Source organism: Podarcis bocagei (assembly GCF_964188305.1).
Source record: "Podarcis bocagei genome assembly, chromosome: 13".
NCBI lineage: Eukaryota > Metazoa > Chordata > Lepidosauria > Squamata > Lacertidae > Podarcis > Podarcis bocagei.
Window position 1 is genome coordinate 2,667,046 of NC_138138.1, and position 18,461 is coordinate 2,685,506.

The 18,461-nt window shown below is 44.4% G+C and overlaps 1 protein-coding gene across 2 annotated transcripts in view; it reads left to right on the plus strand.

The window, feature by feature from the left end:
• Positions 1-18,461, plus strand: part of CORO1C (coronin 1C) — a 92,461-nt gene that overhangs the window by 70,427 nt on the left and 3,573 nt on the right. For both annotated transcript variants that reach the window (XM_081168565.1, XM_081168564.1), the window contains exons 4-10: positions 2,522-2,651; positions 3,810-3,991; positions 6,148-6,267; positions 15,236-15,340; positions 16,977-17,122; positions 17,885-17,942; positions 18,045-18,290. In XM_081168565.1, coding sequence (XP_081024691.1) covers positions 2,522-2,651; positions 3,810-3,991; positions 6,148-6,267; positions 15,236-15,340; positions 16,977-17,122; positions 17,885-17,942; positions 18,045-18,290 — 987 coding nt within the window. The remainder of the gene's footprint in view (positions 1-2,521; positions 2,652-3,809; positions 3,992-6,147; positions 6,268-15,235; positions 15,341-16,976; positions 17,123-17,884; positions 17,943-18,044; positions 18,291-18,461) is intronic.

Genomic DNA, 18,461 nt, shown 5'->3' on the forward strand with positions numbered 1-18,461 from the left:
GGACCACAATACCTCAAGGACCGCCTGTTTCCATAGGAACCTACCCGAACCCTGAGATCACCTTCTGAAGCCCTTCTTCATGTGCCTCCTCCTCAAGAGGGCCGGAGGGTGGCAACACGAGAACGGGCCTTCTCTGCAGTGGCTCCCCATCTGTGGAATACTCTCTGTGTTGTTCTTCTCTAAATCTCAGCTCTCCACATATTTCTCATGCTTTTCAGAAAAAAGCCCCAATAAATTCAGGAAACTGATTTGGACACACCAAAACAGTTGGCTTACTGCAAGAAACTGAGAGTACAAATAGTTTTTTTCCTTAATCTGGTTCTTAGTGTTGCAGAGTTTTAAATCCATTTCAAATTTTCAAGAACTATCATCTGTTTTAGCTGTCTGTGGCTTTCTCCAGCTCCCTAAGCTTCATGATCAGACTAATGTTTTGCTGTTTTGACTAGGCAAATTCCGCCCATTAAATTGGAACGGCTTGGGGTTCTTTTTGAATTACCTGCTTTGCTTTGAATGTTGGCTCAAACTTTTCAGTGGGCCATCATAAGAAACTCTGAGGTGAGTGTTGCCTCTTCTGACCTTGGGAGGGTAATAGCCACTTGGCTTTGCTTGCTTTAGAGTCTTGGATGTGAATTCTGCTGGAGCCTGTAATAATATACAGTGGTACCTCGGGTTAAGTACTTAATTCATTCCGGAGATCCGTTCTTAACCTGAAACTGTTCTTAACCTGAAGCACCACTTTAGCTAACAGGGCCTCCCGCTGCTGCCACAACGCCGGAGCACGATTTCTGTTCTTAACCTGAAGCAAAGTTCTTAACCTGAAGCACTATTTCTGGGTTAGCGGAGTCTGTAACCTGAAGCGTATGTAACCCGAGGTACCACTGTATTCTCATCAGAAGCAGGCAGTAAGAGAGCAGGTTGTTACTTTGCTGCCATCTGCTGGTGGTTAATTCTGCTTCCTCAGCAGTTCTCCCCGCTTTTGTATGTAGGTCAGCTCTGGTTCAGAAACCATGATTGCCCAGTGGTGACTCATGCAGAAGATGCCCAGGGGACACTTCCTTATTAGCCTTGCCATCCCTGAAAGCCCTGTAAGGAGGATCCTGGGGTTCAAAGGCTGCTGTGGGTGGGTGTGCCGGTGGCTGTTGGCTCAGACTTTGTCCTTCAGGTCTGTAGGAATACATGCAAGCATCTTTAGGCACCAGGCAAAATGTTTCTCTCTAACCAGACCTTTGGCTAATTAAACATTCTATGGCCTTTAAAGGGGTGGGGTAATTGGTTTGCTTTTGTTTTTGGTTTATTACATATTTTGTGTTCTTGTTTTGTATGCTTACATCGTGAATCACCCTGTGATCTTCGGGATGGTGATGTAATACTAGTAATAATAATAATAATAATAATATATTTGGCAGATGCAGGGAGGGTTGGGGCTCTCTTTAGACCTTCTTGAGAACATGCCACCCTCACTTGGTTGCTGATGCCTCCTGGAGCACTGAATGCCATTTGTGATAATAAAACAAAGAAGAAATTGAGTTTGGACATAAAAATTAAGTACTCCCCTTTGCCTTTTGTGCTCTCTTAGGCTAAGAAAGAAAAGGGTTTACCATATTGGCCCGAATATAATACGCACTCACAGATCAGCTGCACCTTTAAAATTGAAGGAGGGAAAAGAAAAAAAGACAATACCCAGGCTGCTTCCTTGGGGTGGGGGCAGCACTGCTTTGCCAGGGGCCTTCCCCCTTCTTTCTGGCGGCTTGGGGGAGGCTTGGGAGTGGCAGGCGGACAGTGTGCTTCCTGGGGGCAGGGGGAGCCACACCGCTTTGCTGGCGGCATAAGGTTGCGAATACAAGCTGCACTTTGACTTTTCACGGTTCAAATTTGGGGGGGAAAGTGTGGCTTATAATTAGGCTAATACAGTAATGTGGTTGCTCAGCATGGGATCATCCTCCTCACTTTCAGAAGCCCCTAAGTAAGATGAATGCATCCTCCCTGTGAGTGTAGATGGGGCAGGTGGTAAAGCAGAGTGTTCAGTGCATGGGAGAGTCAGCTTGGTGGGTCACAGATATTGTGTAGGCCCTGTGTAGGTTGAGGGTGGACAAGAAATCGCCCAGCTGTAATCATGTACATCACAGGATAATGTTTCTTGGTCATCTGTGTGTAAAATTTGATACCTACCCCGGTTGCACCTTGGCAAATGGTTCAGTCAGAATGGCTCCCTTTGGAAGAAGTTCGCTGACTTTTTGCCATGCCCTTCAGGTGATTTGCAGGGAACACATCTCTGGAAGAATGACTCAAACTACAGAAAGAAATCCTGAGCTGCTTGCTTGCCAGCTGGGAGGCTCTGGCTAGTCAAGCAGCCAGCAGAGGCATCGTGGCTTCTGAAATGGACCTGGCACTTCATCTGAATGCCAGCTTGGCAAATCTCCAGCTAGCTATGGTTTTGTCCACCTTTTGGAAAGTGACAATATTCCAGTAACCACGGTTCCTCCCACCCCACCTCACTCTTCTTCTTTTTTCATTTTTGCAGGTCTGGCAGATCCCAGAGAATGGGCTTACGCTGCCCCTGACAGAGCCTGTGGTCATCTTGGAAGGCCATTCCAAAAGGGTGGGCATTGTGGCCTGGCACCCCACTGCGCACAATGTGCTGCTAAGTGCAGGTAGGCTCTGGATCCCCAAGGAACAAAAGGAATTGGCTTCTCCCAGCTGCCTGGCCTTTAGCTCTTGCAGAGCCAGGAAAACCTCTCCCAAAGCCACGAATGGAAGTGTTCCCGTGGTTACGAAGGAGGCAAGGCCATACTCTGCTCACATGACCAGTTGGGCAAGATCCGCTTCCTGGAGGGTTTGGCCTTCCTTTCCCCCCTGTGTCATGTGTCACAGCTACTTCTTTTGAAAACCTACATTACCTTTCTAGTTTTCCTGCTCTTCACCAGGTGGTTTGCTCACTCTGCTCTATTTCCTAGTAAATTTCTAATCTGCATTAAGTTTTCCTAAAGCTGCTTATTCTTTTGGAGTAAGTATTCCTGTTTCCCCCCTCCCCTTTTCTTTTGACTCTAAACGAGCACCTATGCAAAGGCACAGTGCTTTCCCCCCAATTCTGTGCCAAACCTTTACTTTCAGATATGGAGTTTGGGGTGTTATTTTTAGATGCATCACTGAACTCAGTGTGCAGGGTCAGTGATATTGGGGGGGGGGGAAGGATAGAAAACCCATTAATGTGCTAATTTATTGGAAAATGGTTCTCCATATCCTAAGTGCTGATAGTGTTGTTTTAATGATGTTCTTTATTGAACCAATCTAGGTTGACTTGGCCCTTTGCAAGCTAGTAATTGGTTTGCTTGATGAAGAATTCTTTGAGTCTTGAAAGCCTGCATTCTCTTATGTTGGCAAAGTTAAGGTTTCCTGTTTGTGTGTTAAATAGAGACTTAAACTACTGACTTTCTTGTTTGAATTAAAATGTATCTCTGCCCACAAATGCGACCGCACAAGGCAACTAACACCCAAGAGGTGAAATAAAAAAGCAGTGAAATTGTCACAAAGAAATACAGCACAGCTGAAATATTAAAAGCAGAATAATATCAGTTTTTCTCTGGTGCTTGAGCAGAGAGGGGTCAGAGGACCTTCTTGGGGTAGAAAGCTCCATCGTGTTCTCCTTCCTTTTTTTTCCTGGGTGGCAAAGCTGGAGCGACCTTGAGGCTGCTTTTAGAGAGTGCTGGCTGTAAGGATTTTCATACCTCAGGGAAGCGGAAAATATTAACAGGTAACCCTTAAAACACGCACAGGTAACGGGCTTTTATTTCTTAATTGCCTTTCTTCAGGCTGCGATAATGTTATCATCATCTGGAACGTGGGGACAGGTGAGCCCCTCATAAATCTGGACGACATGCATCAAGACATGATTTACAACGTGAGCTGGAATCGGAATGGGAGCCTCATCTGCACAGCATCCAAGGACAAGAAGATCCGAGTGATTGACCCCAGGAAACAAGAAATTGTTGCAGTGAGTATGTGCTGTATGTAGCCCAGTATACTTGAAGGAGTGTCTCCACCCCCATTGTCCAGCCTGGACATGGAGGTCTAGCTCCAAGGGCCTTCTGGCGGTTCCGTCCCTGCAAGAAGTGAGGTTACAGGGAACCAGGCAGAGGGCCTTCTCAGTAGTGGCACCCACACTGTGGAACGGCCTATGTGAAAGAAATAAACAACTATCTGACTTTTAGAAGACACCTGAAGGCAGTCCTGTTTAGGGAAGTTTTTAATGCTTGATATGTGGGAAAATGATTGCTTGTACATGAGAGCATGATCACAGAAGGGAAGTATAATCACCTATTTCTCATTATACAGGAACAGCCATTTCTAGATCCTTTTTCCCTCTTTAGATGTAGGGATGAATTACCGTGATTTGCATAGATTGGCAAATTGCACTGAAGCCTTGTTTAATTCTACTATCTTGGCTTTAAAAATGATTAACACAGAAATGTCAGAAATAAGAGAAGTTGTTTTATACACTTTTTATGCTTTAAATGTAATCTTTGCCTCTAAAGGTAGAATTTATGCCTTAATTCATTCTCATTATTGTATGTATATAACCGATCAATCGACCAATATCTCTGCTACTATTGATTATATGGAACAAATGATAGCTCATAATCCTTTGAATCCACCTGAAGGTTTTGATCCATGGGAGTGGTTGTCTTCTTGGTTGCCTAATGGATTATGGTTAAGAAAAATATTATTGATTGTAATTGCATGTATTGCTGGCTTCATTATGGTGTGTTGTTGCATTCAATGCATACCCTCTTTGATTTCCCAATGCACTGCATGGTGGTACCGACCACGGCCCACCACAGGGGTTACAAGAGGAATTTATGTTGCAAAGTGTAGACGCTTAGGCAATGAAGTGTATGATTTGGACTAATGGTCCCTCTTTTCCTCTAATAATATAAACAAGAAAAGGGGACATGTGGGAAAATGATTGCTTGTACATGAGAGCATGAGCAAAGTTCTTATTGTTGCAGGGTGATCTCATAGCTAGAAGCATCCTTGGAGCATGAATAGCGCGTGAACAGCTCGTGCTGTCCTATATGATTGGCTAACGTAGCATGGCCTGATCGCTCGCACGGTCTAGTACGAAGGTCTTTATCTGCTGGCTAGAACAAATTGCTTGGCTTGTATTTTGTATCTTTCCTTGGCTTGTATCTTTCTGATTTCACACAATAAAAGCTGTGCTGCATTAGCCCTAGGAGCTGCCATATTAGCCCTAGAAGCAGCCATATTTCGGAACCTATCTTGGTGTGAGACTGATTTTTCCCTTCGGCAACTCGACACTTGATATTTTATCGCTTTTTAAATACTCTGTTGGGAGCCACCCAGAGTGGCTGGGGAAATAATAATAATAATAATAATAATAATAATAATAATAATAATAATTGGCAAGTGGTGGTTTGTCAAGGAAGCTGTGCTGCTTATCCTCCTCCCCCGTGCCCCCGGCGTCTTCCCTCACTTAAAGCCAAGTTCATTGTGCACCGGGAAGCTATTCATATTTCTATACAGTGGTACCTCGCAAGACGAATGCCTCGCAAGACGAAAAACGTGCAAGACGAAAGAGTTTTCCGTTTTTTGAGTCGTTCTGCAAGACGAATTTCCCTATGGGCTTGCTTCGCAAGACGAAACGTCTTGCGAGTTCTTGCGAGTTTGTTTCCTTTTTCTTAAAGCCGCTAAGCCGTTAATAGCCGCTAAGCCGCTAATAGCCGTGCTTCGCAAGATGAAAAAACCGCAGGACGAAGAGACTCGCGGGACGGATTAATTTCGTCTTGCGAGGCACCACTGTACTTCGGCCCTTTTCTTCCCGAAACTCAAGGCACCGTTGTGCCACTTGTGGGTTCATCAGCATTTGGGGGTTGGGTTTTATGTTCTGTTGTGTACATAATGCTTATGCATTCGTGCTTTGTCTGCTCATGCAGATTGGGGGTTGAAGGCTAGACATCATGAGTGGAGGGTGAATCCTTCCATTTGTAAGTACATTCATCTTTTTTTTTGGTTTCAGATGCCCTCACAGCTTGCTTTGCAAGTCTCATTGGGGACGTTAGGAGATAATATCAGTGACTGTTGCTACCATTTCCATCTCTTTCCTCTCTTGCTTCTCCTCCCCCAAACCAGGAGAAAGAGAAAGCTCATGAGGGAGCCCGACCCATGAGAGCCATCTTCCTCTCGGATGGGAACGTCTTCACCACGGGCTTCAGCCGGATGAGTGAAAGGCAGCTTGCACTCTGGAACCCTGTAAGTGCTTTAGCTGCCATCAAACATTGCCATAGAGCTCAGCAAACAACAACAACAGCAACACCCTATTCCAGGGGTAGGCAACCTAAGGACCGTGGGCTGGATGCGGCCCAATCGCCTTCTCAATCCGGCCTGCGGACGGTCCGGGAATCAGCGTGTTTTTACATGAATGTGTGCTTTTATTTAAAATGCATCTCTGGGTTATTTGTGGGGCATAGGAATTTGTTCATTTTTTCTCCCAAAATATAGTCCGGCCCACAACATGGTCTGATGGACGATGGACCGGCCCACGGCTGAAAAAGGTTGCTGACCCCTGCAGCCCATCCTGCCAACAAACGTGTTCACTCTGCAACTCTGTCTTGATGCTTCAGATGTTCCTTTAGGAAACAAACTTTTAAGTTAGAATCCTAGCATTGTAGAGTTGGAAGGGACATAAAGGGTTAATTTACTTACTTTTATTTAATTCTGCAACTGCCTTCTACAGCCTCAGGACAGAGGCAGGTGATAGGGTCTTTTTAGATAATTTGGTCAGGGCGGCTGTCTACCAGCTCCACCTGGTACACAGGCTGGGACCCTCCCTGCCCACGGACTGTCTCACCAGAGTGGTGCATGCTCTAGTTATTTTGAGATTTTGACCAGCTTCGGCCCATCTGAAGCTGATACAGGCTCGTCTTATCTTGAGCCCAAGCAGAGTAGTCCACACAGCAGAAGGATAAGCAGTATGTGCCACATTCTTAACTTTATTTCCTCTCTATGCTGAGAGAATACAAACATGCATCTTGCCTCTGTGAGAGCAGAGAAGCAACCGTCTCTCTAACAAAGAAACCGAGAGAACAGTGAAAAACAGGAAACCAGTGAACGTCACATCCAGTCTCCCAGTCCCGTGGGAATCCAACAGTAACTCTGACTGTGGAATGCAAAACAATGTCTTGTGACTGCAGTTGCTGCTCAGTGAGGGAAATAGAAACCAACATCCTCCCCCTTTCTGTGAACATCACTGGGCAGCATGTTCGTACAGTGTCAGTACAAACCCACCTTCTGCACATAGGTACAGTGTTGATCCCTTGATACAATCTTGGACAATACGTCAGCAGGAATTTCATTACCTGGCATATAGGACACCGTTACGAGTCCCTTCTGAATACATTCCCTAGCATGTTGCAGTTTCAATTGCAAATGCTTCGTGCTTTGCTTACAACCTTCAGAATTCAGCAAAGCCAAACATGCTTTGTTGTCCTGGTAAACCTGGATTGGACATTTGACAGAAATTTTCATGTCTTTGCACAATTGTAACAACCATTCACAATCTTTAAGTGAATAAGACAGTGCATTCAGTTCAGCTTCACAAGTACTTAAGCTAACTGTTGTTTGCTTCTTGCATGACCAATCAAAAAGACCCTGATTGTACATGTAGCAAACTCCAGACGTACTTTTCCTGTCTGTAGTGTCACTTCCAAAACTTGCATCTGCAAATATTTCAAGACCACCAGACTTCTGATTGTTAAATCTCAGTCTGTAATGCATAGTTCCTTTCAAATAGCGAGCTATGCGTTTCAGAGCTTTCCAATCCTTAACAGTAGGATTGTTGACTTGTCTGCTTAGCAAATTACAGCTAACAGCAATGTCAGGTCTTGAACATCTGGCAATGAAGTTTAGTTTGCCTAGCACACTTCTGTACAGTGTAGTGTCAGAAAATGCTTCTTCAGTGTCATCTACCTGATAACCTGTTGTCATCGGTGTGTCTACAGGGTTAGCATCCATCAGGTTTACCGTATTTTTTGCTCTATAGGACTCACTTTTTCCCTCCTAAAAAGTAATGGGAAATGTGTGTGCGTCTTATGGAGCGAGTGCAGGCTGCGCAGCTATCCCAGAAGCCAAAACAGCAAGAGGGATTGCTGCTTTCACTGCACAGCGATCCCTCTTGCTGTTCTGGCTTCTGGGATTCAGAATATATTTTTCCTTGTTTTCCTGCTCCAAAAACTAGGTGCGTCTTGTGGTCTGGTGCGTCTTATAGAGCGAAAAATACGGTAGTTTGCTTAACACATCAGCAATTTTCCGTGACTGGTGTACTAGAATGTTACCCTCTTGATCTCTCTCTATTTCCAGAGATAGGTAGTTGTTTACCTCACCAAGATCTTTCATGTCAAAGTGCTCCTTCAGTTGAGCTAGGGCATTATTGTACATTGTGACATCCTTCCAAAAGAATAAAATATCATCAACATAAAACAAGCAATACAGCTTCTTTTGCCCCTCCTCTTTAACAAATACACATGGATCAGATTTCCCTTGCTTAAAACCTAGAGAAAACAATACTTCAGTGAGTTTTGTGTGCCAGCACCGTGCACTTTGTTTGAGACCATAAAGGGACTTCTTCAGAGCACAAACAAATCCCTGTTTTACTTGTACGCCATCAGGTGGAAGCATATAAAGAGATTCACCTAGAGATCCGTACAAAAATGCTGTATTCACATTGTGGTGACTAACGTGAAGATTCTCTTCTGCAGCAAGTTTGAGCATAAGCCTAATGCTCTCATACCTCACGGTGGGTGAGTAGGTCTCATGATAGTCTTCTCCTGGTACCTGTGAAAAACCTCTGGCTACCAATCTGGCTTTGTGTCTGACTATCTTGCCATTTTGATCAGTCTTCGCTTTGAAGACCCATTTGCTTCCAAGCAGTTTCATTCCTGGAACTACTGGAACTGGCTCCCATGTTTTGTTCCTCTCTAGGGAATCAAGCTCAGCCTTCATGGCATTTAACCATGGCTCAGCATCCTTTGAATCCAAATCCTGGATTTCTTGGAAACTTGAAGGTTCAAATACCTTCTTGGAGCTTTTAACAGCTGCTACTGTTGTCTTAGCAAATTCATCAGCAAATCTCTTTGGAGGTCTGCCTTTGGTGGCTCTTTGAGACCTACGAATTAGCCGTAGGTCTTCAACACTCTCCTCTTCCTTCTTAGGAGAAAAGTGACCTGTTGTGAACAATGGTTCCTCCAATTCTTGATCAGAGCCTTCAGAGGGTCGCATAGAGGCTTTCGCACTCTTGAAATCCTCTGAATCACCCAATTCAGACTCAGAATCAGGACCTTCATCAGTGGGTTGTTGCGGCAGCTGTGGCTGTTGCTGCTGCTGTTGCCTATCCTCAGTCTCATCACTGTCATCAGGATAACATTGGAAAATTCCCACATTCTCCCCCCACTTGGCATTGTACTCAACACTTCTTGTGAGCCTAATTGTATTAGAGTCAGTCATCATTATTCTGTAAGAACCTTTCTGATAACCTAGAAAGATACCATGCAATCCACGCTTGCCTAACTTGGAGCTTTGTGGTGTGTGAACCCACATGTCAGAACCAAAAATTCTCATGTGTTTGATGTAAGGTTTCTTGCCAAACATCTTCTCATAGGGGGGGTACAACCAATCGCTGAAGATAACCTGCGATTATAACTGTAAACAAAACAGGAGAGAGATTCGGCCCAATAACTCTGGAAGATTTGCATCATGTAGCAAGGTTTTTAAACCTTGAAGCAATGTCTGATTTGCCCTCTCGCAAAGTCCATTCTGCCATGGTCAGCGAGGACTAGACAAATTGTGCTGAATTCCTTTCTCAGTCAGAAACGCTTCAAACTGCTGAGAAGTGAATTCCCCCCGCGATCAGTGAAAAGAGTCTTTATCTTCTTACCATGCACATTTTCCAGCCAAGCACAGAATTCCTTGAACCTTGGAAAAGCCTCCGATTTCTGCTCGAGATTGTACACATAAATATACCTGGAAAATGCATCAATGAGAACCATGAAGTACCTGTTTCCACCCAAAGAGTGCGACAGTGGACCAACCAAATCAGCATGAACAACCTGGTATGGTTCTGTAGCTTGCCTACTAGACACCTTACCTTTCGCAGCCATTTTCACTTTGTTTGCTGCGCATGCCTTACACTTCATGTGGTACCTGCAGGGTTTAATAGTCATACCTTCAACCAAGGCAGGCATTTTGGATACTGCCTCAAAATGCAAATGACCAAATTTCCTGTGAAAATCATGAATACATCCTGCATGCAAACTTTTGTTAGAACCTGCAATGCAACAAGTTTCATCCTGCACATCATCATCAAAATACAATACAAACAAACGATCAACATATTCAGCATGCAATACATAATCGTTTTTCTTTGTGATGGTGCACTTCTTGTTCTTGAAGGAAACGTCAATTTTCCGTTCATTCAGCTGCACAACACTGAGTAGATTGTGTGAAGCATCTGGAACGTAGATAACATCTTGTATCAATAAGCCCAAACTGTGAAGAACAACAGTTCCATAGCCTTGACTGGGGATCGTGTGGTCATCCGCCTGGTGAATCACACCTTCCTGCGGTGTAAAAGACACGAACAGTCGCTTGTTGTTGCATAAGTGGTGCGTTGCGCCCAAATCCACCACGAAGAAAGATCTAGACGTCTTCTGGACCTTTGCAACCTTTGGAGTGAAGCGTGAGACCATTGCCTTGTGCTGCATTGTCCTGGACACCGGACCTTTGCCTTTTCCACGCGATGAGCTTTCGCTGCACTGCTCTGTCTTGGCTGCATTCCCTCTTCATATGGCCTAGACGCCCACACGAGTAGCATTTCACTGCCTTCAAAGCTTTGGCGCCATCTGGTGGTTCCACTGCATTCTGGGATGACACTGCATTCTGGGATGACGTCTGTGAAGACTCCCCCTTACCCATGCAGCTAGCACCTCGCCGGTCCGCTTCATTCAGAATCACGGCAGTAACATGGGCTACCGTGATCTGAGCAGTTGGCTGAACAGCAATCTGAGTGGCAACGGACTCCCAACTTGAACCCAAAGAATGTAGTATCATGAAGGAATACGCAGCCTCTGGAAAGGTGAGTCCTCTCTGTTGCAGCTCATGTCTCAGATTCTACATCTCCATCAGATGTGTACGAACATCTGCACCTTCAGCAAGTGCCATATCATGCAGCTTGGCATAGTAGAACAAAGAAGCACCAGCTTCTGTTCTCAAATGAGAATCTCTCAAAGTGTCCCAAATTTCTCTGGCTGAGGTCTTATCATGCAACAGACAGAGCTCTTCTGGGGAGACTATCAATGTAAGTGTTCCCCTTGCTTTGGAATCCTTAGCTGCCCATTCATCTGTTATTGGAGCTGGGGGGGTGTCTGTAATAACATTAAACAGACATTCTTTACGCAGAAGAGCCTCTGCGTAGAGTACCCACTCCGCATAATTCTTCTTATTGAGCTTTGGAATCCCAAAAGCATCAGCCAGTCTTGCATTAGCCATCTCTGCTGCTTCCAAAAGCACTTGTAAAAGTACTTTCAGTTTTCAAGCCTTTGAGCCTGTGCCACGGCAAACGGCTTTAAAAGTTCAAAGTCCAGCCATAAAGCCATTAATTAGGAGTTGGCAGGCTGCCCAGAGCATGAGCACATACCTCTCATCAATCTTCTTGACGCGCAGAGCAGATATCGTCTGATCCGTCCCTCTGCCTCTGCCAGCATTCCGATCCTCTGTTTCTTTGTTCCCCTGCCAGCAGCCATTAGTTCAGTCCGATTCCGTTTTCCTGGGCCCGGAACCAAAAATGTGAGATTTTGACCAGCTTCGGCCCATCTGAAGCTGATACAGGCTCGTCTTATCTTGAGCCCAAGCAGAGTAGTCCACACAGCAGAAGGATAAGCAGTATGTGCCACATTCTTAACTTTATTTCCTCTCTATGCTGAGAGAATACAAACATGCATCTTGCCTCTGTGAGAGCAGAGAAGCAACCGTCTCTCTAACAAAGAAACCGAGAGAACAGTGAAAAACAGGAAACCAGTGAACGTCACATCCAGTCTCCCAGTCCCGTGGGAATCCAACAGTAACTCTGACTGTGGAATGCAAAACAATGTCTTGTGACTGCAGTTGCTGCTCAGTGAGGGAAATAGAAACCAACAGTTATCTCCCGCTTGGACTACTGCAATGCACTCTATGTGGGGCTACCTTTGAAGGTGGCTCGGAAACTGCAATTAATCCAGAATGTGGCAGCTAGACTGGTGACTGGGAGTGGCCACTGGGACCACATAACACCAGCCCTGAGAGATCTGCATTGGCTCCCAGTACGTTTCCGAGCACAATTCAAAGTGTTGGTGTTGACCTTTAAAGCCCTAAACGGCCTCGGTCCTGTATACCTGAAGGAGCGTCTCCACCCCCATCGTTCTACCTGGACACTGAGGTCCAGCTCCGAGGGCCTTCTGACGGTTCCCTTACTGCGAGAAATGAGGTTACAGGGAACCAGACAGAGGGCCTTCTCTTTTTTTAAAAAAAAAAGATTTTTATTGGTTTCACAAAATTTTTTTTAAAACAATACAAACATATAAAAAGACATACAAACATGTATAGTTTCGTACCCTTTTTTTCATAAACCTTGTTTCTCGGACTCCCCCATACCTCCCCTTTCTGTATCCCAATGTCCAAAGTTTTTCAGCAACTTCTAAATAGTTCTGTCAAGCCTCTGTCCTCTTAATCTTTCCTTCATTCTAATCTTATATCGCTGTAACCCTTTCTTTCTCAAAACCTCGACATTCTAACATTCATGCAGTTTATAGTAGTCCTTAAGGTAAATTTTAAACTTCTTCCATTCTTCTTCCGCCGTCTCCTTCCCCTGATCACGGATTCTGCCAGTCATCTCAGCCAATGTCATGTAGTCCATCACTTTCATCTGCCATTCTTCCAGGGTGGGTAGATCTTGTGTCTTCCAATACTTTGCGATGAGTATTCTTGCTGCTGTTGTAGCATACATAAAGAAAGTTCTATCCTTCTTTGACACCAATTGGCTGACAATGCCCAAGAGAAAGGCCTCTGGTTTCTTAGGAAAAGTACACTTAAGTACCTTTTTCATTTCATTATATATCATTTCCCAGAAAGCCTTAATCTTCGGGCACGTCCACCAAAGGTGATAGAAAGTACCTTCAGTTTCTTTACACTTCCAACACTTATTATCAGGCAAATGATAAATTTTTGCTAGCTTGACTGGGGTCATGTACCACCTGTAGATCATTTTCATAATGTTTTCCTTTAAGGCATTACATGCCGTGAATTTTATACCGGTGTTCCACAACCATTCCCAGTCAGCAAACATAATGTTATGACCAATGTCCTGTGCCCACTTAATCATAGCCGATTTAACTGTTTCATCTTGTGTATTCCATTTCAGCAGCAAATTATACATTCTTGACAAATTCTTAGTATTGGGTTCTAACAATTCCGTCTCTAATTTTGATTTTTCCACCTGGAAGCCAATTTTCCTATCTTGTTTATAAACCTCCATTATTTGATAATAATGGAGCCAATCTTGTACTTTTGGTTTCAATTTCTCATGGCTCTGTAATTTCAATTTATCTCCATCTTGTTCCAAAATTTCCCAATATTTTGGCCATCCGGCCTCCATATTGAGTTTCTTCAATGCCTTAGCCTCCAAAGGTGACAACCATCTAGGGGTTTTATTTTCCAACAAGTCTTTATATCTTATCCATACATTAAACAACGCTTTTCTAACAATGTGATTTTTAAAGGCCCTATGCACTTTAATTTTATCATACCATAGATATGCATGCCAACCAAATGCATTATTGAAACCTTCTAAATCCAAGATATCTGTGTTCTCGAGGAGCATCCACTCTTTCAGCCAGCAGAATGCTGCTGCTTCATAGTACAATTTTAAGTCCGGCAGGGCAAATCCCCCTCTTTCTTTTGCATCTGTAAGTACTTTAAATTTTATTCTGGGCTTTTTGCCCTGCCAGACAAATTTCGCAATGTCTTTCTGCCACCTCTTGAAACAGTCCATCTTGTCAAGAATCTGCAAAGTTTGAAACAAGAATAACATTCTAGGCAATACATTCATCTTAATAACTGCAATTCGGCCTAACATTGACAATTTCAAATTTGACCATATTTCTAGATCTTTTTTAATTTCTGACCAGCATTTTTCATAGTTGTCCTTATATAAGTTCAAATTTTTAGATGTCAGATAAACCCCTAGGTATTTCACCTTCTTAACCACTGTCAAACCTGTCTCTTCTTGGAATTTCTCCTTCTCCATGACTGTTAAGTTTTTTTCTAATACTTTAGTTTTTTGTTTATTCAGTTTGAACCCAGCTACTTGGCCAAATTGTTGGATTATCTCCAACACCCTTTTCGCACTAGTGTCTGGCTCTTGTAAAGTCAATACTAGGTCGTCTGCAAAAGCCTTTAGCTTGTAATGTTTAACCCCGACCTGTACACCTTTAACCTGCTGGTCATTTCTAATCATATTCAGCAACACCTCCAGAACAGAAATAAAAAGCAATGGGGAGATTGGGCACCCCTGTCGTGTTCCTTTTTCTATCTTCAGTTCCTCAGTTATCACATTATTTACAATCAGCTTAACTTTTTGTTCAGAGTATATCGCACCCATACCATTCTCAAATCCTTGGCCTACCCCCATCCCATGAAGATTCTTTTTCATAAAACTCCAGAGGGCCTTCTCGGTGGTGGCGCCCGCCCTGTGGAATGCCCTCCCATCAGATGTCAAGGAAATAAGCAGCTATCTTATTTTTAAAAGACATCTGAAGGCAGCCCTGTTTAGGGAAGTTTTTAATATTTAATGCTGTATTGCGATTGGGAACCGCCGAGAGTGGCTGGGGAAACTCAGCCAGATGGGCGGGGGTATAAATAATAAATTACTACTACTATTATTATTATATTATTATTAGTATATGGCTTAATCTGAAACTCATTGCAACAAACTATATCAAACACCAAAATGCTCTGGAAGATGAGATCTGTCACATGTGACAAGTCCAGCAAATTGTAGTTCTCAGATATTGTGCATTAAATTTTATTTTGGTGTTTGCTCTCTGGGCAGCCAGCAGCATCAATGTCATTCTGACTAGCAGGGTCACCAGAGTCCATGTCTTCCAAATGTAAGATGCCATTCTTCTCTCTGCAGAAAAGCATGGAAGAGCCCATTGCCCTCCATGAAATGGACACCAGCAATGGTGTGTTGCTACCCTTCTATGACCCAGACACCAACATCATTTACTTATGTGGAAAGGTAGGTCATGGCTGCTGTGCTGAAGAGAACGGTTGTCTGAGAAAAGCAGCCTGTTTGTGGCATTTCAGTGCTGCCTGCAAAGGTTGCCCTGGCTGCTACTCCATCTCCTCCTTCTTGGGGGAATTATTTATTCTTGCTCCCCACCCCCCGCTCTAGAGTGTGTGAATTCATGTGTGTATGTGTATAAAGAGAGTGCAGAATGTGTATAAAGAGAATGCGACACATGATAGATACCAAAGGAGAGAACAAACCAGCTCCACTTCTTCTTAACAGTTTTCAAATCATTTGTTTGCAAGTCCCTCAGGACCACTAGTCTGTCATAGGAATTTAGATACTGTACATATTTGTTTAGTTATTTACAAATATTTATACCTTATATTTACAAGTATTTATAAATATAAATCCCAGAGTGACTAACAATTAAGCAACAGAAAACAGTAATGATCACATTTAAAACGGCAAAACATAACATGAAACATTGAAACCACTCAATTCCCATACTGCTAAGATAAATCAGAGCATCTAAATAGCCCGAGCAAGAAGAGGTCTTCTTGACCCTGGGAAGACGACTCCTCTCTGTGGAATAAATTCCAAATATTAGACCTCTTTGATGGTGCCCCATCTCTGGTCACTCCTCACGTGTCAGTGGTGGCTTCCCCAGCCCAATTTTTTTAGCTGCTGATGTTATGGGATTTAGGATGCCCTCAAGATATGGTGTGCACCCCCAGGGGTTCACAATGGTTTCGTGGCCCCCTCTCAATCTATGGCTTAGGCATTTTAAAAAACCACAGGGTCACTGTTAAGTTTCACATGTGGTTTGAGAATCATTCTTTTTCTCACCTTGGATTTTGGGGGGTGAGGCGAGACTGGTACTGCATTGCATCCCATGTTATTTTGGTGGAGTCCTGAAAGGATAATCAGAACAGTCTGCCCAGGCTGCAGGTTTGAGCTGTCCTGGACAGACACCTGTTAGACTGATAAGTTGAGAATTTTGTCAGGCAGAATTAACTGCACAATGTGCTATCGTCCATTGTGTGTGTGTGGGGGGGTGTGATTCTTGATTCTGCAGCCTTATATGTGAGGCTTTATGAAATCTTCAACATGCAGTAGGAAAAAAAACACTACCTGCCCTCTTGTTTGAAAACTGCTTTGGGGCTATATGAAGAAGCCCAAGGACTGAAGCTTTTCTCCTCCTTTCCTAATGCCAGCCCTCTAGTTAGCAGGTTTGGGAGAGGCAGAAGAAAGACCTGCTTTGCAAAACACTCAACTAAATTATGGAATTTTTAGATACAGTCAAGCCACGCTAACGCTTTGTTCAAAGGCATTGTGCCCCTTTGTATCCCCGTTGGTGGGGAGGGGGCCGAGGTGAGGAAAGGCTCATTGCTTGTAGGCTTCTGGCTACCACTGTGGGCAGCAGCAGGGTGGATGCGCAGGCCTGTGCCTTGGTCCTGCAGGCTGCTTCGCATGTCAGTAGACATGATTCACACTGGAGGCTTCATGAATGTGCCAGAGACACCAGGTACCTGAAGGGTGGGCGTGTTGTACAAGGAATGGTCTGGGAGGACACACCTCCTCACCCCCGCGAGCAGGATTCCGGGCCCGTAGTCACTTGCTTGCCCTCCCCAATTTATTCCAGGGTGACAGCAGCATTCGCTACTTTGAGATCACAGATGAGTCGCCCTATGTGCACTACCTCAACACCTTCAGCAGCAAAGAGCCGCAGAGAGGGATGGGCTTCATGCCGAAGAGGGGCTTGGATGTGAACAAGTGCGAGATAGCAAGGTAACGAGAGGCCGGGAAGAGTGCCAGTGACCCCGACTGCAGCCCTGGGATCTCTAGCCTGGCACCCTAACATTCTGGGTCACAAGTCCACCACTTGGCGCTGTACAGTCTGAACTGTTTCAAAGGATGTAGGGATGGAAGATTTTGTAAAGGAAGTGATGTCTCAAGGCATGCTGGATGTCAGGGTAACTTGTCTACATCAGAAGAATAATCTGTTTAAAAGAAGAAATTGACAAATAAAGCAAGCCAGGTGGCATTCCCCTTGTCATAGCCCCAAATACTGACACTTCTAGGATCTCATCGGTCAGCAGCAAAATACTTTCCTGAAATGCATGTTGTGGCTTCCATATTTGGGAAGAAAAATCTACCCAACCTCAGGATTTTCTAAACAATGGAAAGTCCTTTTGGTTTCAGCTGCTCTTTTGAGGTCCTTTTGAGGCCTAGAGAGGAAGAAAATTGGGCCATGCCTTAGCTTTGAGTTGAGTTGACTTTTTAAAAGGACAAGGAATCAGTGGCTGCCGGTCACACTGGCTATATGTTCCCTCCAGCGTGGGAGGCAGTGTGCCTCTGAAGGCTAAAGGGAAGAGTGCTTGTGGCTTCCCACAGGCATCTGTCTGGTTGGTCAGACAGGATGTTGATCTTAGAGGGGCCAGACTCAAAGCCAGATGAGCGCCGCAACCCCATAATCACCTTTGACGGGACTTAACCCTGCAGGGGTCCTTTACCTTGACCTCTACCTCGTGTGCTTCTTTTCTTTCAAAGGTTCTTCAAACTGCATGAGCGAAAGTGCGAGCCCATTATCATGACTGTCCCTCGGAAGGTGAGTGTTTGTGTTGTTTCAGATATGTGAGCGTCTTGTAGGACTTTTCACAGCACAGCTACTGATGTGGCCGTTGTATCTTCCCCCACCTCCCTTTTGCAGTCTGACCTTTTCCAGGATGATCTCTATCCTGACACGGCTGGTCCAGAGGCTTCCCTGGAAGCTGAGGAGTGGTTTGATGGGAAGAATGCCGACCCCATCCTTATCTCATTGAAGCATGGATACATTCCTGGCAAAAACAGGGATCTCAAGGTGGTCAAGAAGAACATACTAGACAACAAGCTGGCAGCAAATAAGAAAAGCGATCTCATCAGTGCCCCCCAAAAAGCAGCGGACACCTCAAACTCCGTGAGTAAAAAAATAACTTCTTAGCTTTCAGTGTATGGAGTCTGAAATAGACTCATTTCCCCACTTGCATTAGATTATTGAGAAATTTGGAGCAGGAATTGCCTCTCCAGGCTCGCTCATCATGCCCTGCTGGCTTGGCCTTCCTGTGGGATGCAGGTTTACATAAGCAGG